Genomic DNA, 21,921 nt, shown 5'->3' with positions numbered 1-21,921 from the left:
CAAAAGCATATGCCATCGATAAACATCCTCATAGCAGAATGCCTTTCTGTAAAGGTTTTTAAGTTATCTTTTTAGACCAGTTTCCTTGTGGAGAAAATCAATTGGGATTTTACGTCGAGAAGCCCCAGCTGTTGCACTCCATACATTTACCATAGTTTCAGTTTGGTAATGAATCAATGTGTGATTGTCTTGGTGCCGCTGAAGAGAGGCATGTGTTGTGTTTGTTGTGTTTCTGTCAGATCCGCGTGGTGCTGCTAGATGATCCTTTGGCTCTTCGGTTGTGTTTTGGTGTTGGGTTTCTCATGTAGTTTGAATCTGACTCATGGTGTGACTTTGGAATGAAATGCATTGGGTTAAAAGTCACTTAACCTGCTGAAAGTGCTCAAATGCATGACATCTAAACCCTGCATCAGATAAAACCTGAATGAATGTGTGTTTACACGTCACTGACGTTTACGCATGTGGTGGGCATTGTTGGGCAATCAATAGTAAACCAGAGGGACAGGAGGGCGAGGGGTAGAGTTTATGAATGAAATCATAATGATAAACATCTGCTCATGCTGTTTGTTTGGAGAACAGCAAATCCACAAAGTACTTGGAAAAGCATGCCATATTTAAAAATGCTTTCCATTACATCAAGTCATCTGTGCACAAATTCTGCAGAAGCTTTCTCTCAGCTTAACTTTTCCTTGTCGATTAAAGTCTCGATGTCTTTGAATCTGCTGGTGTTGTTATGATGTTTAGTGGATGAATGAAGTCTTCTTAATTTAGCCAAAGTGTGGACATGTTCTACATGCATTTTAACGATGTACCATTATGTGTTCGTTCATATCAAGTGTGTATATATTTACTGGAACTAGGGTTGTTTTCTACCTTTGATATGGTACCTTGAAAGATATTGATGTTCACTATCATTATTTTGAAAAGCATATTCCAGAGATCTGTGTGATAATATAAAATGAAATATTTTTGGCCTTTTTCTATGATAACAAGCCACATCGATTCACAATAGAAGTTATTTCAAACACCTGACTGACATTGTGTGAATTAAGTGAATTTGGAATAAAATGCTCTTAAATGTGTATTTTGTTGGAAAATAGGTTTATAAATGCTTCTCATTACAAATGCTTCTCTTATTATTTGAAACCACATAACACTAATTGGAACCATTGTATTTTTCTTGTTAGTGTTGTTTATTTTCCGTCACTGTTCAATCTCCAGCACCACAGCAAATTAAATAATTTTTTTAATGAAATTTGATCATGAGTTTCTAATTGAAAATGAATGTTATGGAAAAAAGGCAGCAAAACACAATTTTCTAGTTATCAATTTTCTGTTATTTTCGAAAAGAATGCGTGACAATATGACAGTTCCAGTTTAATGATACATGTTTACTTGCAATGCTGCAAATCACACATTCTTTCTAAATTTATTTCATTTGTAATAATGAAAGTGAAAATAAAAACAGCAAATTATAAACTTGCGTCATCTATGAACATGTCATATGACATTCAAATTGGACATTAAGATGCGTACTTTGCATGAACACTGCACTAAAATGCAACAGAATCAGTCCCAGTGGTGGTTTAGGAATGAGAGCACACAATGCTGATTAACCTTCAGGACAGTAAGAGTGACATCTGAGATGGACAGAAAACACTGAATGATTCTTCTGTCCACCTGCAGTCAGATGACCTGAATAGAAGTGGGGAATTTTTCTGAATACCCAATACAGATGAGGCCTGCCATGTGGAATGAGCAGAACCTACTGCCTGAAACAGTGCTGTTGGATATGGAAATGGTTTGGCACTGCATACAATTACTTTTGCATGTTGAACAGTTTTCATGTACCACATTTCACAGTCATTTGTTGGGGTCATGAGACAGCATTACAGTTGTAAGACACTAAACGGGCCAATCAGATTGAAGACAGGCTCCTCAGCTGTAGTAAACATAAGCGTTTGGTTGTTAGAGATATGTTTTATCAGTAGTTTCCAGATGGCTTCGGTGTGGCCTTCACTGGAAGCATGTGTTTGAACATTTTTGCATTGGGACGCTGTTGCCCTCTGGCCATGAACCAACTGAACTCACTCACATATGACTCTCAGGAGACACACGGGTCACTGAAACCATCCCAATCGTGACACAGTGTACTTCTGCTCTGTTTAGTCTTTGACAACTTAGGTTTTGTTATCATCATCGTCTCGTTCTTTATGCCTCATTAGTTAGTAGAGCTTCATAGATAGCATTCATAGGAAGAAAGATAAAAACCGGTTGGTGTTGAGGGTTAGTACACTTCCAGAGAAGAGAAATCAATGATATGGTGTTTCTCATTTAAAGTTTATGTCTGAAAACTTGCTTGTTTCTTCCAAGAAAACTTTGATGTTACAGTTTACTGAAACGTTTTGTGGTATTTAGTTCATGTCTGTAGTTTTGAGCTCATCCATGTAGTGTTCTCCTGCAATAAATCAACTTTTTGCAGGAAAATACGGGATATATAATATTGGAAAAGCCTTTGAGTCAGTTATTTGTGATTAAGCCTAAAATTAAGGCTGTTTTCAGAAACCAACCACTGGCTTGATTTCACCACACAAGCATTCATGAACGGCTCTGCCTGCCTGCCTTTGCCCACAGAGTACCATCAGCACCAGGACAGCTATATTTACCAAAGTCAAAAGCAGTATTGTCAGAGATGTTATGCAATGTTTGGTATGGAGAGTGATGGCTTGAAAAACTGTGGTTACATTTTTTTCCTCATCTCTCTCCACAGGTTTCAATGTCATAGCATTGAGTGACACCAGCAGTGTGGGATCATCCGAAAGAAACCTCACCTCATTGCTTTTAGGAGTTTGGTAAGATCTAAGTTTTTGTTTTCCCACAGAGAAACCATAATTTCAACCAAACATTATTATTGTTAGGTAAATTCAAAATTTGTAAGGTAAGGATTGAATGACCCTATAACAGAGAGATTCTCTTCTACTTTTTAAATGAAATTTAATCTATCAAAAACACATGTATTTAATTGAAATTAAAATTTAAAATATTAAACAGCAATTTATTAAAAGAAAAGTAAAATATACTTTTATTTTTACCAACTTCAGTTTTTGTATAAGTTTTCTGGATTCTATTTAAATGATTTAATTAAATATTAATAATCAAAAACATCTCTAATTAATTGATTTTAGTAGTCTTACTAGTCTTGTGAATTTATGTTTTTCTGCTAAATAACTGGTAAATATTTTTCTGGTAAATATTTATTTAAAGACAATGTTTTAAAATTTTTATTTGTATTAGTAGTACTATCATTACGTCTAGTAATATTACTGTCACAGGTTCTTCAAGTTAAACTGGACTTTTAATTTGACGGGTTACTATGTAGACCTGTAGGTTTTTGTTAGAATTATATATGACATGTATGTAGTATGTAGTTTTCCTCAAAAGTAATGGTAAAATGCTTATGTAGTGACTCTCAGAGCAGATTGTTTATGTCTTTATGCACTCAAATATTAACTTATATAAGGCATCAGAAGCTGAAAACACAGCGAGCATAACAGACGCTTCAGTATGTGTGTAGTAAACATGCACTCAGACACTAGTACATATTGCATTTTGAAGTAGTTGACCTAATTTTGATTTATCCATACAAAATTTGGCAAAATCTGTGAAATTTTCCAATTTCTACATTTTCTTCATAATGGAAATCATAGGGCCCTAGGTTTGGACGTCCCTTTTTTTATATGCACCTCTCTAAGTAGCGTATGAATAGGTGTAAAATTGACAAACATTAATACAGGAAAATGCCATTAGGAGACCATGAGCATTTCAAGTGAACAAACTTTTGAATCAGATTTTTAACTGATATCTTATTAAATAACATTGCTATTTTTAGGAAGTAGTGTACTAATTAAAAGTTAATTACATTTAAAACAAGTTTCAATTCAAGCAAGTAAAAAAAAAAAAAAAGTAAATTGTTTTTTCTTTCCTTCATACAGACGGACGTCTGCAAGAGATAGTGAACAAGTAGAAGACAACACAACAGTGTTGCACCCACACTCCTTCACCGGGGCTATGGTAAAAAAAACCACCATCAACATTTCTCTCTTTCCTGCACGTGACTCTCAGGCATTGGTTCAAATGCTGACTCAGAAACTGCACATTGATTTCTCAGGCTTTAAATCAGTTTAAATGAATGCCGCTCAGACAGTGTCAAAGTCCCGTCCTGACTGCTGTCTCAGGGCACATCAATGCCCTCTGTAGACAGACAGATGGGATGAATGGATACACGTGTGCTAGTGTCATCAGTGAGTCCTGCGTTATGAAACCATTCCGGCTCCAAATTCTGATGAGCCACATTCATGCAATTGATTGTTGTCTTACTACACCTTCTATTAGTTCCTTGGCAGCTAGTAAACAGTCTGTAATATAAATTAATGCATGAATTTTAATTAACATTAATGTTTTGTATCATATTGCTTTTGCAGCCATTTTATTGTCCTGAATTATAGTGATTTTTAAAGGGTTAAGGGATTTTAGTCCTTCTGGTTAATGTCAGAACTAAAAACACTGTAACTGAAAACTAAGCTTTATTATGAACCTTTCATTTTAAGGGTCCTAACAGACGCAGCATTTGCTGTGGTATGTGTGTTAGAGTCTGTAAATGTCTGTGTTCAGTGAAGTGTACCTCATTTTCTTGTTTGCTGAAGTGTCTGCGGACAGTTTAACGAAGGCCTCCACTCTATCCTGGAATGCTGATGGATGTGTTTGTTTACACATTCCTAATGAGTTATGCGCATTATTGTTTGTTTGCTATTCTGCCCGTCTGTGGACTGTAATTCCCTGTCTGCTTCTGTGCCTGTGCCCACAATGTGCCGCCCTGGTCCCGGCCCCTCTAGTGTGTTTGCTGAGCCGTGCTGATGGCCATTGTCAGCGCTACACACAGACGGCCATCCTGCTGATCCAGCAAACACACACACACACACACACTTCTGAGATATGCAACCTGACAAATTGATAGAACTTTACTAACTTTTTATATACAGCGCTCCAGACTCATTCTTCCCACTGGTCGCTCTTTTAAACGCAAGATTTGGTCACAATACTTACATTTATTCGTCATGTGATTGATCGATTAGGGGTGTAAATCGGATGGTTCATCACGATACGATACGATATCGATTCTCATACCCAGCGATACGATATTTGCTGATACTCCAAAAAAAAAAAAAATTCTACGATTCGATTTCGATACGATTTGATACAGGAGAATATCGATCGATATGTTGATACTAATATATACCTATATTTAAACAACCATCTACATTTTTATTATTTCACGGATGCAACCAAAACATATAACATGAACACATATCTTACATTTTCACATCCTGTTCCTCAATTGGGACGTTCACAACAAAAAATAGGTCTACAGTTTTTTTAATAATAAAGAAAAATAAATAATTGAAAAGAAAATACAAATCACTTATCTTAAGGTATGAACAGTCAAGATGGTCTTTCAGGCTTCTATGCTAGCATATGAAATGTGTAAAATAATGTAAATCCTCATTAGGAAACAACACAAAACAAGTTCTCCAGTTTTAGGAAAAATACATTAATGTAGAATAAAAAAAAAAAAAATAACCCTAACCCTTTTTTGCGGTTGCTACTATGGGCTCAGTGCAAAAAAAACTTTTCTAAAGATAACCAAATTACAAGCAATTGCAGAAAATAGATACACAAATTAAATAAACCGTGCTTTTCAAGTCATCTAAAATAAATTTTCAGTTACAGAAATGTAAAAATCAAATGTGAAATAACACTGCATTGTGTTCAATGTATAAATTCATATAGATTAATCCTTAAAAAAGTTGTACAATTAAAATCAGTGAGAGATTTATTTCTTTGACAAAAGTTTTCTGTTAATCTGCTTTCACTTAAGAATGGAAGCACGGATCCAATATACTGATACACATACTCAACTGTTTATGTTAAGACCGGCCTAACCGATTGTGTTTACTAGGATATTCGCCAAGGCGCACATGTTGATGTAATTTGGTCTGTATTTGTTTATCCATGCTCAAAAAAGCGGAAGAGAGCTCAATTAGGTATTAGAGCTCTGTCAATGCAGCTGTCTGAATGCGTGCGCTTTGGATGTGTTAGCGTGTCACTGTGTGCTGAAAACTTCTCACAAGCGTTCAACAGTTCCATCAAGTATCCCAAGCGTCTTTTACACTCGCCCTTCAGGCAGTCTTATCATCCCGACACATGAGTTTGAATGAGAATGCACGCTTTGGCAGAAATACATTGACAGACATAGGTGAAAATGTGGACAGTGTCAAAATAAGGTTCCTATTTATGCTACAGATATCAATATTTTATGTGTGACATCAAAACATCTTATTGTTAGACATTTAATTGTCTAAGTATTGATCCATATCGATAGATTGTTACACCCCTATTATCATATTTTATAGTTATTTGGAAACGAAAGTGGTTAACATTTAACCCGTTCTTTTTTCATCAGTAGTATTATTTGTTATTTGAATATTGTGAATGGGAGTTCCTTTTTTTTTGCTGTGTTATAATTCGTGCTTCGAGTGTTTCACTTTCAAATTTGCGATTTCTATGTCACTAATTTATAAATTTACACACCTTTCACTTTTTAATTCTTAATTAAAAAGCAAAAGAACAATAAAATGGTAAGAGACAATGACAAACTAGCTTACCAAACGTTTATTAACAAAAACAAGTAAGATGAGTCATGGCATACACCACATGCTGTATTAAGGCGGGCGTACACGGTGCGAATTCGGATGGTTGGAAGATCGTATGTCCACGCACACGGCACGAGTGAGTTTATCTGAAAATCGTACGGAAGAGATGATATACGACACGATTTTACAACCTGCAAATTCCAGAAGCAATCGCACGAAGTTGATAGACGCGTTCGACTTGAAGCACCGCTGCACGCACAGAAGGATCACTGTATGACATTGAGGAAACACTGAGGAATTTGGTAGAAAATGCGCCTCTGGGCGGGTCCACAGTGCACGTTGACTTTGCTTATTACATTAAATCGTTAAAATAGGGCCCATAGAGTTAGTTAATAAAAAACCATATAGATTGATAGAATTTTACTTAGTTAGTTGGCTGGATAATTAGTTCATACACAACTACACAGACATGGATGGATGGATGGATGGATAGATAGATAGTTAGATTTAGTTAGTTAATACACAACCATAGAGATAGATAGAATATTACTTACTTGGTTAGTTTGTTGGCTGGCTGGATAATTAGTTCGTACACAACTAGACAGACATGGATGGGTGGCTGGATGAATGGAAAGAGATAGACAGACAGACAGACAGACAGACACGACTCCTTTGCTCATATCTCATCCAGTACATTCTTGTCTTTGACTGGGCAGCATTTTATGGCACAACCAGATGAGCCTGTTTCGAGGACTCTGGTGTTTGAGCTAGACATCATGGCGACACAGATTCCCTCTCTCACGGAGTCTCTCCTATTTGTGGAAACAGAATCAAAACATTTTCTGCCAGGCTGAACTCTACGGCTACTGCGGGCCGTAGCCTCTCATTCCAGCATACAGAACAGAAGTGAATGGAATGACTTATGCCCTGCTTAGTGCTGCTCTGAGTCCTGAAGCTCATCACACAGATTGTGTTGAAGGCAGGGCACAAATCTAATAGCATCTTTCCATGGTTATTAAATAAAAACATTGTTATGTACATAATTCCCATTTGTTTACCATTATTCTGATTTATAAGATGCGTCCGAACATTTCACTTGGGAAGCGCCTTTCATTTGCTTGTGGATGTTTGCGTCGCAAGTGATATTGCATTGTACTTGCACTGCTGCGTTATTTTAATACCGTGTAGCATATTTTGCAAGTTTTGTCAATGCACACGCACACACACACGCACACACACACACACACATATATATATATATATATATATATATATATATATATATATATATAAAATAATAATAATAATTATTATTATTACCATGCAGCAGCAAAAAAAAAAAAAACTTTTTACTTTTAACTGATTGTATTAGAAGCCATTCACATGTCGCTCCTAAAAAAGCGTGGAAAACGCTAGGCGGGTCGTTTTCTCCTCCTTTCCAAAGTGCTCAGGCAGTTGCGCTCCTGAGGTGTCTGTCGTTGCTACAAGGAAATTTCAGCAATGGATTTCCACCACCGATAAACACTTGCTGTAACTCTGCTACAAGATTTATTTATGAAGAAAAGTAAAAAACAGTGTCTGCAGTGTTTGGGTGCACCCCATTTTTCAAAAACAACAATTTCACCCCAAAGGAAGCTGATTGAGTTGGTTCTTTTCACATGAACTGGTGCGCTTGCGTCAGTTGGAAAGCCGAGGCGTTTTTAACTAGATGTGGTGCGGACAGGAAACTAGCGCATTACACCGCATCACTTCCATTAAGAACATGCATACCGCATTGAAATAATGAACTTGAGCGCCCAAAAGACGTGATATGTGAACTGCCCCTTCATCGGTCAAAATGTTTAATTTCGGCTAATGGTTAAACGCTCAATATGAGCATCCCTAACTTGCGTATACACATAATATTACATATAAACATACAAAATGTATTAATTTTAAGCCACACAGTCAACATGTTGGTTCTTCTTGCTCGGAATCTGCCATAAAAGAAAAAAGTTTATTGATCTTTGAAAAGATGTACCTGTGCTATTATGCCATTATCATTATATTAGTTAAAACTGGTCTTAGAACGACAATATTATCGTTTATCGCGATCATTTCTTGGACAATTTATCGTCCAGCAAAATTTGTAATCGTGACAGGCCTAACTATAACCCAGTGCCTTTAGAGTCTTATATAAAGCCACCGTACTGTATCGGTTACAGGAGTGCCTGTTATCTTAGAAATAGCAGAAGTGACATCAGAACAGGAAGTACTATCAAACTCTCTCTGTGCCATTACAAATGTTTTGCCACTCTGAAGCCCAGACAAAAATGGTATTGGTTATGGAAATGTTTTGACAACTCCGTCCCAAGTTTAGCTTAGATAATCACTCATTTAATCAGAGGTTTAGTCATGGACAATGTTTTATCCATATAACAGTATGCCTTTTGGGCCCTGGGAGTGATGAAACTGGAAAAGGAGTTGGCACATTTTTAACTTTTGATGTCAAATGTTTGGCTTTTGTTGCAGCTGATCTTAAATTATGAGATGTGATGTGAATAATGGAAACATGTTTGGTGCTCATCACATCATTAAAAACTAATATTTATTTAAATTTATCTAAATTATATTTTTCATGAAGAAAATACTATTTGATCTCAATTAAGATTTTTTTTTTCTTTACATTTCATGTTCGTGACTGAAGTACATTTCCCTGCCAAATTTTATCCGTAACTGTTTTTGCAATTTTTGTTACGTTATTCTTGATTGTAACTGTCAATAGAGTATAATGCGGTGCATTTGATCTTATTAATATTCATTTTGACAGGAGGAGGAGGGGCAGCAGAGTCTGGAGTGCATCCAGGCCAATCAGATCTTCCCTCGCAAGCCCCCTGTCCTGGACGATGACGATCTTCAGGTAAGCGGGAATCAATGATGAATGTTATTCGTTAGGGTGTAGTGGTTCTGTTAATATAATTATTATTTGATTCTGACCAAGAGTGGAAATGCTGTTTATCTAAGCATCATTAATGTGCTCCAGATGTCTAGTTTGTCCCATAAAGTAGGCAACAAAATTGTCTTGTTTTGGTCGATTCACTTACATCACTTACAGTGCATTGCAACAAGCATGGTGAAAGTTTTCATTTAAGATGATGTATTTGTGACACACACAACTGAGTATTATTAGAGTTGCTGCCTATTAAGAGTGTTTCAAATCAGGTAATTATGAGATACAGTTTTTGTTTTGATGAATGCTATGCAGTAGAAAATTTTCAGACAAAGCCATTGATTTCAGCCCCTCTTGACAGAAAGACACATCAAGGGTGTTTCTCTTGATAAGGTTTTGTAAATGGCAGTTTTTTGGTATGCATCTCTAAATATCACTAAATATTTGTATTGGTCTAATAATAAGTTGTCTGTTGGATCTGTTGTAGGTGCCCTTCCCAGAGTTGCATGGAGAGTGTACAACGTTCGTGGGCAGGGCGGAGGATGCCATCATTGCCATGTCCAGCTACCGCCTGCACATCAAGTTCAAGGAGTCGGTTGTTAATGTGAGTGTGTGATTTACAACACTTCAATTACGCTATTACCAGAGTTGCCCAACATGTCTAAGCAATTGAAGTAGAATAAACCGAGATCTCCTGAATAGAAACCAAATCAAACTAAACTGAATAGTGTTTGGATTTCAGGCCTTTTCTCAAATGGTCTGCTTTTAATTGATCTGATTTTTAGAAGTTGGTCTGGCTCCCACATTTGAATGTGTCCCACATATGATGATTTTTCAAATACAACATACAAGCTCTTTTTTTGTATGGAAGCTTGTTTTCTCCAGAGAATAAAAATATAAAAAAGATAATCATAACTTTTTATCTTACAATTCATAAAACAGTCATAATTGCATAATATAAAATCAGAATTCTGACAAAAATATATAAATAACGAAAAAGACAAAAAGTCAGAATTATGGAATAAAATGTTGCATTTACTTTTTAATTATATATTTTTTTTTATCCGGTGGCGGAATAAAGCTTGCATATCTTTGTGTATATGACATTGTAAACTGCAAAAATCGATGAATTTGCTTAATTCTGATCTGGACTGCTTTAATATGTGCAAATAAATTGGATGCATATTTTTTGCAAATAATTTTATTTCTTAGTTTATTTATTTTTACCTTCAGCTCAGAGTTTCTTGAGTGAAACTGGATTGTGCTCTGTTGTGTCATAATGCAAGTATGATGGATAACCAGTCCAGAGGTGACTGAAAGACTCTTTTATGTGGTGCATGGCATGCTGCTAAATTTAGAACCCACTAATGATGTTAAGGGTATTTAGGGACAGCAAGCCACAGTTACATCAGGCACTCTGACACAAGCCAGTGGCCAATGTGTGTTTGTGTGTGTGTGTGTGTGTATATCGAACAGGTCTGTCTTTATTACCTCTTCACTTTCACTGTTTCTTCCCATTCCTGTTGCCATGGTTGCAGTGGCTTTTTGATTGGGATTGTCCACCCCCATGCTATCAACATGGCACTATAATAAGGTTCTGGTTACTTACTAATAATCAGCTCTACTATACCTCTCTTCCTCTCATAGACCAGCAGTCACGATCTAGAAACCATTCAATTGGAGCATTCAGAGCTGTCAACTAGCCATGTAAATTGTGCTTACAGTATTGCACTTACAATGGAAGTCTATCTCTGCTATTCACCATTACGAAATACAAAATAAACAAAAATTAAATGTGTTTTTTTTTTTTTAGCTCACCTTGCATTACATCATTTCACAGATGCACAGTCATTTGCTTTTGCACTTTGCTTGGAAAATATATAAGAATGCACTGTTGCACTTTAATTAACTTTTGTCGTTTATTTTGCGGTTTTTATACAAGCTTTTTGATTGAAACTCAAGGTATATAGAAACTGTAGAAAGTCTATAGAAGATAATTTATGCTGCTAAAAGACTCGACAAGCCAAAACAAAAACTCACTTTAGATCTATGAATTTTGGTCTTTTGTCACATCACAATCAAAAAAGACGAAGAGGAAGAAGAAAATAAAGCAAAAAAGCTCAAAATAAAAACAATGTATGCCTATATCCACTGCACACTATAATGTGCAACACAAAGACTTTGTAAAAATCTCAGAAAACTGGAAGTTTACCATTTCATGACCCTTTTAAGTGCTTATTTGAAAGAATAAGTGCATAATTTATGTTCCTTTAATATAATTGCAGTAATTTCCCCCAAGCACTCCACGATTTACACTAGAGTCCTGATCTCTGTTGGGGTTTATTTTGCAATAAAAACTTGCTTGCTGTACATTATCGCTGAATTGTTTTCCATTCTGGGTGTTTTTTTGCTCAGCTTTTATTTTCAGTGCATTATAGACTGATAGACTAAATAATTCTCAAAGTGAAAGATACTGTTGAGTTGAAATTGTTTAGCCCAAAATATTCTGTTGATGTACATGCGATCAGGCAGCTGGGTTTGTTTGTGGCTGGTGGGTGATCAGCTCAGTGCTGATTCATCAGTTGGTATCTGTGACAGTCACCTATTCACCAGAGTAAATGAGTGTGACGCTCTCCGTGTGCCTGTGAAAGAGAGAAAGTGTTGTGCGTGAGAAAGAAGAGAGAGATGTGTGTGGTTGATGCAATGCGTGACTACAGGCCAGTTAGTGAGGCAATAAAGCTGTCGTAAGAGCAAGTGTACAGTGTATGGCTGGAAATGGAGAGAAAAAGAGGAAGGAGGTTGGGAGAATGTGAATTGTGACTGCTAAAGTTTCAGTTTTTCAACAGTTTTGAGAAACGCACAAATGTCGGAGCATAACCGAATGCAGAAGATTTAGGCATGCTGTACTTGTTGCTTAGAGCAGTCATTTTGAAGTCTTATAGTAATTGCCTTTTAATGTTTTGTTAAAGACTGAAACTGCAGGGATGTGATTTTTCCCTTTTTTATACAGATTTCCTTATTTTCTGACTTAAAAAAAAGAAAGAAAATAAATTAAATTGCAAGATGACATTAAACAATTATTAAACCAAATTTATTTAATGCGTGGAGCAACTCATGATCTAGTACTTTCAGCAGCTCAGAGTGGCTTGGTTCAGAGTAAATTCTGCTCCACACAAACATGCATTTGAAAAAACTACACAAACACGCAACCATCTTCCCAAATTTGCAATCAAAAACAAAAGCAAAACTTTAGGTCTCCCTGCGATTTCCTCCAAAATAAAAGCTCTGTGGTTTAACAAAAGCAAAAAAGCAACCATGAATAGTATCATTATTATTATTATTATTCAAATTATATTTTACTGTACAGTAATATCATTGCAATTATAATATTTTGTATTTTTTATAATTTAATAAAAACATGTTGAATAGTTATAATTAATGAACAATATATAATTATATATATTATATATAGTATAATATGTTACATTATCATCTTTATATTTATTATTTTGATACACTGTAAAAATATATATATATATATATTCAGTGCTTCTTTTTTTGACCGCAGTGGATTCATAAATTCTCGTTAAGTTTTAGGAGGACATTTGATGCACATACTCACATCCATGCCTTGTAAAAATTCATAAAAATGTTACCGAGCAACTGACGAGTAACACTGTTGCCAGACAGAATTTCTTTGCGCTTTGGACTTTGAACTCTGGCAACGTGAGTTCGTGGACTGCGATTTGAATACATGCAAATCAAGGCTGTATTAGAAAACATAACATTCTGCAGTTTATTTAGTAAACAACCACCCTTTCTCTTCTCATTGAAGGCATGAGATGCAGTTCTAAACAGTCTCTTGCTGTCAGTGCTTGTAATGATTTTGTAATGAATGTCTTTCTCCGAAACGTTTTAAATCCTTCCACACTACTGTTTGATCGCGTCAAATCATTGTTTGGTACAATTTTTTTCTCCTTTCGCTTATTTTCAGCCGAATAGTTTATTTCGCCGATCATTCAGTGCATACCTAATTATTATGTTTTTGGACATGTTTTGACCAATTTTGGTTATGTTTTAATAATGTCCTGGCCCTATTAAAATGTTGTCATGTTTCTGAATTTGTTCCACAGCACTGTAGTGATGGTGCACTAAAGGGGAATATATTAAAGCTTCTACCTCTAATACGTCTCAGTTATTATCTCACAAATGTGATTTAGTGTTCTCCGACCCTTCAGCAAGCACACCGGGAATGTTTGAGTGTGGTCAGATTAGTGTGGTTAAATTAAACCACAGTCCAGGAATGTGTGTATCACAGAGGAGCCCAAAGCCACAGTGTACACGTCCACCTCGTGATTCTGTCTTCCCTCTTTTTCTCTGTGAACAGAATTGTTCGTGTGAGGTGTCAGTAAGTAACCACAGAATGGTCTGTCTGTCTGCATGATGTTGAGAGTTGTGAGAGCCGTGGTCAGATGTGACCTGCATGCTGTCAGTGTCCGATCACGCGCAAGTTCCGGAGCTTTAAAGGGGAACTGCGTTTCAAGTCGCACGGTTGCAGTGATGTCTGCACACACACACACACACACACTTGACTGAAGCTGAACGGCATGCCACTTGAGCTGCAGAACAAAGAATAAGTTTGTCTGAAATAATCTGCAGACGATAATCACTAACCGTGTTTGTAAACTCTAAGCCCATGTCTAAACTTTCAGTGTGATTGATTCAGCAGGTTGATTTAATGATTAGCATCAGTTTGGTTAATGTTGACTTCCGTTTAGATGCTCTGTTTGGTGTGTTGAGACTCAGTAATGTAAAATAATTTGTCTGTCTGTCTCACTCTCTTTCTCAGGTTCCCTTGCAGCTGATAGAAAGTGTAGAATGTCGAGACATGTTCCAAATGCACATCACCTGCAAAGACTGCAAGGTCATCAGGTGAGTCTGTCTATCTATACATCTATCTATCAATCTGTCTGTCGTAATAAAAATGCATAGTGTTATGAAAATTAATTGAAATGCAAACATAGCCATTTTTTACAGAAATGCAGGTCAACTCAAGTCTGTCTGTATGTGATGTGTCTCTCTGATGCAGTAGGTCTGATGTGTGTTTTGACAGGTGTCAGTTTTCCACGTTTGAGCAGTGTCAGGAGTGGCTGAAGAGGCTGAACACTGCGGTCCGTCCCCCGTCCCAGATAGAGGAGCTCTTTTCCTTCGCCTTCCACGCATGGTGCGTTGAGAAGGAACAGCACGGGGATCTGTGTAGGCCAGGTACTGTCAGACCTTCTCAAACCTTGTCTTTACTACCTAAAGAGTCTGCAAACAACATATTCTTGTATATCTTTACAAAGAACCACAACATTTTTCCAACTAGTTCTTCTTTGGAAATCCTCTTCCTCTTTACCTTCAGGATTCATCTCTCACTTGCCTCTCTCGTTTAGGTGATCATGTGCTGTCACGTTTCCATAACGAGGTGGAGCGGATGGGCTTTGACACTCAGAACGCCTGGAGAGTGTGTGAGATCAACAATAAGTACAAGTGAGTGTTTCTCTCTCAAACACAAGCACATCTAAACTGCTCTGGGCTCTCATTTATAAATGTATCGTACGCACAAAATAGGCATAGAAATTGCGTACGCAATTTTGTACACACATATCGGGATTTATATAAAAAAAAAAAAACTTGGTGAAAATATGTACGCGCATTACGGACACTCTAGACTATGCGTACGCACTCTTTTTCCTGGCATGAGAAAAGTAATGAAGTAAGGAACGATTTTAAAATCTGTTTTCATTTCAATATACCGTATTTTCTGGACTATAAGTCACACTTTTTTTCATAGTTTGGCTGGTCCTGCGACTTATAGTCAGGTGCGACTTATTTATCAAAATTAATTTGACATGAACCAAGAGAAATGAACCAAAGGAAAACATTACCGTCTACTGCCGCAAGAGGGCGCTCTATGCTGCTCAGTTCTCCTGTAGCCTACACTGAAGACATAGAGCGCCCTCTTGCGGCTGGAGACGGTAATGTTTTCTCTTGGTGCTTGGTTCTAACTAAATGCGACTTATAGTCCAGTGCGACTTATATGTTTTTTTCCTCGTCATGACGTATATTTGGACTGATGCGACTTATACTCAGGTGCGACTTATAGTCCGAAAAATACGGTACATATTTACATTAAATATTCCACTCTCATTAATGGAGATAAGCACTGAAAATACAGTCATTACGCAGAAATTATATGAATATATACAAAAATTATATGAATTTAGACATATTTAGTGGATGAGCTTGAACACTTTTCCTGTTGCATGCTGTTTTAGTGACAGCGAGGAGTGCTGTAGATACACAATAATTCATCTTTAAACTAAACTGCAGATCTCATGCTGTGCGAAAATATTTTAGTGAGAACATTGATCAATGATGTGCACTAACTTCGATATTATGGGGACACTGCTGGATTCAGTCGTCGAACGGTCCGTTGTCCATTTCATGTGAAGTCATCTCTACAACATTAGAAAAATGCCACTGTATTTGAAGGATTCTTCTTGAAGAAAATGGTAATTTGCATGTTTTCTTTTTAAAATAGACTACTTTGTCAGTGACTCACCAAAGCAGACAATTCTATTTACACTGCAATAAATATAGGGTAAAAATAACTAAAAGATGTTCACCTTATCAGTAAAACTGCATAAATTAAAATAGATTTTAATTGTTTAAACAACTGAAATACTATTCCGCCAGTGGAAAGGAATGAGACAAACAATATTCTAAAATATTTATCTGAGAACTATACTATACAGTTTTTAGGTATTTTTATTTTTATATATTTATGCTAAAAATAACAAGGATACTGGGGGATTTTTAGCAATGAAAATTGTGTGTGGGACAAATAGCATTTATCGTCCATATCTAATATTTCCTTGATAAGACATTTACCTTTAACGGTGTTAAATATGGTGCCACGTAAATGGGAATATGCATAGAAACGATATGCAGATGAGGTTATGAATAGTAAAACTAAGTGTTGTAAGCTCCATATATGGTGATTTTGGGGTGGAAATGCACTTACGCACAATCTTCCTCTCACTGGGATTTATAAAGGGGTTTTTGAGCAGGTTCTGGTGTACGCATGGTTTTGTAAATCTGAAAACTTTTGTGCGTACGCAAAATCTAGCTTTTGGGCTTATGTACACTTTTAGGATGAAATCTGTAGAGAGTTTTATAAATGAGACCCCTGGTCACTCAGTCCTGTCCTGCTGCGCTCGTCGGGTCTGTTCAAGATTAGATGACTAGGATGACAGGCCAAGTCCGATCACGCTGCCTTCTGCTTGACCCCTGGCACAGGTTGTGCTCCAGCTACCCTCAGCTGCTGCTGGTGCCAGCCTGGATCACTGATAAAGAGCTGGAGAATGTGGCGGGCTTCCGTTCCTGGAAGAGGATTCCGGCCGTGGTTTACAGGTCAGTCAGCTAAATCTGTTCAGAAAATACATGGAGGATCCAAAACCTAGTGAGTTGCCTCCCTAATAAACTTTTAATGCATTCATTATGTGTTTTTGCCTTTTTTTTTTCTTTTTTCATTATTATTATTATTTGTATTTTTTATTTTAGTACTTAAAAATTAAATTTACATTTATGTATTTAGCAGACGCTATTATCCAAAGCAACTTACAGTGCATTCAGGCTAACAGAGAAATTTGGATTGCTTTTGGTTTTTCATTACAAAGCTGGAAATAAAAATATTTAAAATGAAATTTCTCACCATCTCTTTTCGCTATATGAAACACTGAAGGAGTTATTATAAAAATGTCAGTTACTCTTTTTTTTTTTTTTTTAAATTTCAAAATTTCTGTTATTTACCAATGAAACCAATGTTTTTTTTTTTTTTTTTTGAATTTATTTATTTTTTTTATCCATTGGTCATCCGCCAATCTATCGTTCTGTTGTTCTATCGTTCTATCATTCTGTCTTGTCATTCTGTTTCTTTCATTCTGTCTTTACGCTGTTCTGTCTTCCGTTAAGTCATTCTATCTATAATTCTATGCATGGCTACACAATCATAATAGTTAAACTGTTAATCGCATTCGCTCAAAAATACATTAATAATTAATATTAAGCACGAATCACGATCTTCATTATGTGTTTCTGTCTTTTGTTGTTGTTTAATAGTTCAGTGATTTCAGTAACTTTTTCTAGTTTTTTATTATTTCTATATTTATCTTTTAATTAAGCTTTATATCAAATAATGAATTGGCTTATAGCATTTATATTTTTATATTCATGTTTTTTTTTTATCTTTATTTCAATTACTGAAACTAGTTTCCGTTTACCGTCAGATTAACAGTCGAGATCTTGAACCTCTCTTTCCCAGGCACCAGAGCACAGGGGCAGTGATCGCTCGCTGTGGTCAGCCTGAGGTCAGCTGGTGGGGCTGGAGGAACGCAGATGATGAGCACCTGGTGCAGTCCATCGCCAGAGCCTGTGCTGTGGACAGCAGCTCCTGTAAAGGCGTCTCCAACGGCTCCTTCTCCCACGAGTACACAAACGGAGCTGATCTCTCAGATGTGGACTTCGGTCAGTAACACTTGGCTCTAAAAAATGTTGAGTGAATTCCTAACTGAGGTCTCTGTACTATTGTCATATGGTATGGCTTGATCTATGCACACACCTTTCTCTATAGACTCGTCTATGACTAACAGCTCAGAGGTGGAGACACTGGCCATCCAACCTCGAAAGCTTCTGATCCTGGACGCCAGGTCATACGCCGCTGCCGTCGCCAACAGAGCCAAAGGAGGAGGGTGTGAATGCCCAGGTGCTCTCTCTCTCTCATAGATGCTCCTTCAGGAGTCACAATAAAGCAAGATGCCCCACTTAATAATGCCATGTTGTTCTCCCTCGTAGAGTACTACCCTAACTGTGAGGTGGTGTTTATGGGTATGGCCAACATTCATTCCATCCGCAAGAGTTTCCAGTCTCTGCGCTTCCTCTGCACACAGATGCCTGATCCAGCCAAGTAAGTCTTCCAGTAAACGTCTGCTGAGGTTGCAGTCGCTGCCTTTGTATTTTTCAGTATTTTAGGCACCTTTTTTCTTAATTTTTCCGATTTTTTTTTCTTTAATACAGCTGTCAAGCTGTTCAAATGCATTATAAGTCATTGTATGTGTATATAGGTTTGTCTAGGTATATTATAGGTATTCGACTCAAAATGTAAGGCAAACTAAAAAATTATTTTATTAATTTGTCTTGGGGGAAAAAAGCAACAAAAAAAAATCTAAATAGCGATGTTGATTTTATGCATTAACATAACTTTTCTAGATAGATCTGCACTGTAAAAAAAATATTTTGGAAAATAAAGATATTCGGAGTACGTTTTGCAAGAAAATACTTTTCCAGTCTTTCTACTTTCTACTAATTCAATATTTTACTTGCCATTTCTTCGTACTTATTTGTGAAATTTACTAGCAATTTCTAAATGAAAATGGTTTCAAAGTAAATCCTACACTTATATTTTTCAGTGTTCTATGAGCTCTATTAAAACTATTAAACTAGCATTAGCTTATATGACTAGCTAATTATGTACCATATTTTCCGGACTATAAGTTGACTTTTTTTTCATAGTTTGGCTCGTCCTACGACTTCTGGTCAGGTGCGACTTATCAAAATTATATGACATGAACCAAGAGAAAACATTACCGTCTACAGCCGCAAGAGGGCGCTCTATGCTGCTCAGTGCTCCTGTAGCCTACCCCTGAGCAGCGTAGAGCGCCCTCTCATGGTTTTAGACGGTAATGTATTCTCTTGGATCTTGGTTTTAAATAAATGCGACTTATAGTCCAGTGCGACTTATGTTTTTTTCCTCATCATGACGTATTTTTGTACTGATGCGACTTATACTCAGGTGCGACTTATAGTCCGAAAAATACGGTAGTCAGTATCAGTGTTGTTGTCGTTTGCTAAAAATAGTTTTTCGGTAATTGAATTGAAAACTGAAATTAAATATGAATAGTAGATGAAAAACTTAAAAGTAAAACAAAAATGTGATATTTTTCTTTTGAAATAAAGTAATAAAATTAGTAAAACCAAAATAAAGATAAAGCTAAACTACATGAGTGACTGAAGTGCATTTATTATTTGTGCACTTGCTTTAGTTCCTTCATGAGCTCGGCTTTTGTATTTTTCCGTCTATTGTTCTTTTCCTGGCATCTGCCTGTGATTTCCAGCACTGGCTCGTATTTGCTTCCTTTTCCATCCGTGCTGTTTTCCACTCATCTGTTTGTTGTAAAGACAACAAGTCTTCTAAGTGACTCTCTTTCGGTTTCTTTCACTCTCTCGCTCTCCTTTTAGTCAGCATGAAAAACTCTCCAAGAGCTGTGTTTCTAGGCAACAGGGGAGAAATGTAATTGTCTCCTTTGAACATTCTGATTGTAAATGTCTCGCTACATGAGCTAGTCATATTCATACAAAGGTGAATTTGCTTTTAAGCGTGATTCTGATTGATGTTTCTCTTGTGAGCGATCATTTGAAGGTCTCCTCTGTGTTTCTTTGGCTGATGTCAGTTTGCATTGGCTGTATTTGACCATGTTGGAAAACATTTATAATGAGTATTAATCACACTTCTCATACTTTTCCATTAAGTTTTCCTGATTTCTTGAAGTCGTTTTTGTTTCACTTACATTAGATATAATTGAAAACAGAATACTATGCAATATTTTCAGTATGAAGATTATACTATAGGATATTTATTAAAAACCGTTAAATCATTGGACATTACAACCATGAGCTTGTGAATGTTTGTGTAAAACACCTGGGTATCTCATGCTCACCAAAGCTGTATTTATTTTTGATAAATTGCAGTAAAAACAGCAATATTATAAATTTAATGCAAAGTCTTGAGTTCCAAATGAACCTTCAGAAATCATTCTAATATGTTGATTTGCTGCACATTTCTGATTGTTATCGATGTAAAAAAAAATAAAAAAATCCTGCATCATATTTTTTGGGGAAACTGTTATTTTTATTATTTATTCCGAGTTCTTTGATGAATAAAAAGGTCGCTTTTAATGCATATTTACTGAATAAAAATGATATACATAATTATAAAAAGGATTGTACGGATTGTTTTTGCTGCAGACGACTGGAGCATGCTTCAGATGTAAGAGTGTCCTGATGAGTGTTGTTGTGTCTGTAGCTGGCTGTCTGCTCTGGAGAGCACAAAGTGGCTGCAGCATCTGTCCCTGCTTCTCAAGGCGTCTCTCCTCGTCGTGAACGCTGTGGACCGCGACCACAGGCCTGTGCTGGTGCACTGCTCAGACGGATGGGATCGCACCCCTCAGATAGTGGCGCTGGCCAAACTCCTGCTGGACCCCTACTACCGCACCATTGAGGTGAGCGGAGACATAATGAACAAAAATCGGGAAGACCGTTTAACTCCCTCCAAATTATTACGAGAGGAATTCATAAACTATATCACATGCTGGAAAAATCCACAAGGACTTATTTAAAATCCTGTGGTTTGAAATGCTCACATGGACATGTTTACATAGACAAAGACTTATTAAAATATTTGTAATGCTTCCTGACCTTGGAGCACAACACACTTTGATTCACATGGATAGAACAATAGAGAGTCGCTTTTCTGCTATATTAACCCTTTCCTTATAATACAATCTCAGATAAAAGGTACAAAAGCTATCACTGCAGCAAGACCCTTTCAGAAGGGGAAAATAAGGTACAAAGATGAATCTAGAGACAGCTTGTGTAGCTTTTTTTTCTGAGAGTGTAGTGTATTATTGGGGTTAACTTTTCATAGTCTGATATTTTAAGTTTTTTGTTTTTTATAAAATGTTTGTTTTTCTTTTAATATTTTGCTTCATTTCAACCTGTTTATCTCTATCAATAGCAGTGATAGCAGTGTTGCACATCATCATAATAATAATAATAATTCCTTACACTTTCAATGCCATTTTAATTGTTGGAGAAAACTGGTTAATTTTAAGCTTATGCGCTATTTTCATTTCTATTTTCACGTGGCAAAGGACTATTATACATCGATGACACGTCCGTGTCTCTTAAATGATTCATGTGACTGCGTGTTCTTATCCTACGAAGACACTTCTCTTAATTATTCACAACATCATGTGTTGATTTGCTATGACAGACGCCCCAGACTGAGATTGTGTAAATGAACTGAGAGAATCGTTAATGGATTGAAGAAGAGTGTTTGTTTTTTTCTTTGTACTAAGAGTTTGACACGAACACGATTCAGTAGTTGAATGCATGTGGTGT

The 21,921-nt window shown here is 36.5% G+C and overlaps 1 protein-coding gene across 7 annotated transcripts in view; it reads left to right on the top strand.

Annotated features, from left to right (window-relative positions):
• Nucleotides 1–21,921, top strand: part of LOC127962979 (myotubularin-related protein 3) — a 34,526-nt gene that overhangs the window by 1,852 nt on the left and 10,753 nt on the right. For 4 of the 7 annotated variants that reach the window (XM_052562613.1, XM_052562610.1, XM_052562616.1 and 1 more), the window contains exons 2-14: nucleotides 2,771–2,852; nucleotides 3,993–4,071; nucleotides 9,520–9,609; nucleotides 10,127–10,243; nucleotides 14,027–14,047; nucleotides 14,489–14,571; nucleotides 14,753–14,904; nucleotides 15,075–15,171; nucleotides 16,984–17,097; nucleotides 18,008–18,210; nucleotides 18,317–18,448; nucleotides 18,538–18,649; nucleotides 20,825–21,020. In XM_052562613.1, the coding sequence (XP_052418573.1) occupies nucleotides 4,069–4,071; nucleotides 9,520–9,609; nucleotides 10,127–10,243; nucleotides 14,027–14,047; nucleotides 14,489–14,571; nucleotides 14,753–14,904; nucleotides 15,075–15,171; nucleotides 16,984–17,097; nucleotides 18,008–18,210; nucleotides 18,317–18,448; nucleotides 18,538–18,649; nucleotides 20,825–21,020 (1,320 nt within the window). In that variant the 5' untranslated portion in view covers nucleotides 2,771–2,852; nucleotides 3,993–4,068. Of the gene's footprint in view, nucleotides 1–2,151; nucleotides 2,287–2,770; nucleotides 2,853–3,992; nucleotides 4,072–9,519; nucleotides 9,610–10,126; nucleotides 10,244–14,026; nucleotides 14,048–14,488; nucleotides 14,572–14,752; nucleotides 14,905–15,074; nucleotides 15,172–16,983; nucleotides 17,098–18,007; nucleotides 18,211–18,316; nucleotides 18,449–18,537; nucleotides 18,650–20,824; nucleotides 21,021–21,921 lie in introns of those variants that run through there. The other 3 variants (XM_052562614.1, XM_052562612.1, XM_052562611.1) reach the window with 2 other exon arrangements.

Source organism: Carassius gibelio, chromosome B8 (assembly GCF_023724105.1).
Source record: "Carassius gibelio isolate Cgi1373 ecotype wild population from Czech Republic chromosome B8, carGib1.2-hapl.c, whole genome shotgun sequence".
NCBI classification, from domain to species: Eukaryota; Metazoa; Chordata; class Actinopteri; order Cypriniformes; family Cyprinidae; genus Carassius; species Carassius gibelio.
This window is presented reverse-complemented; position numbering and strand designations above follow the sequence as displayed.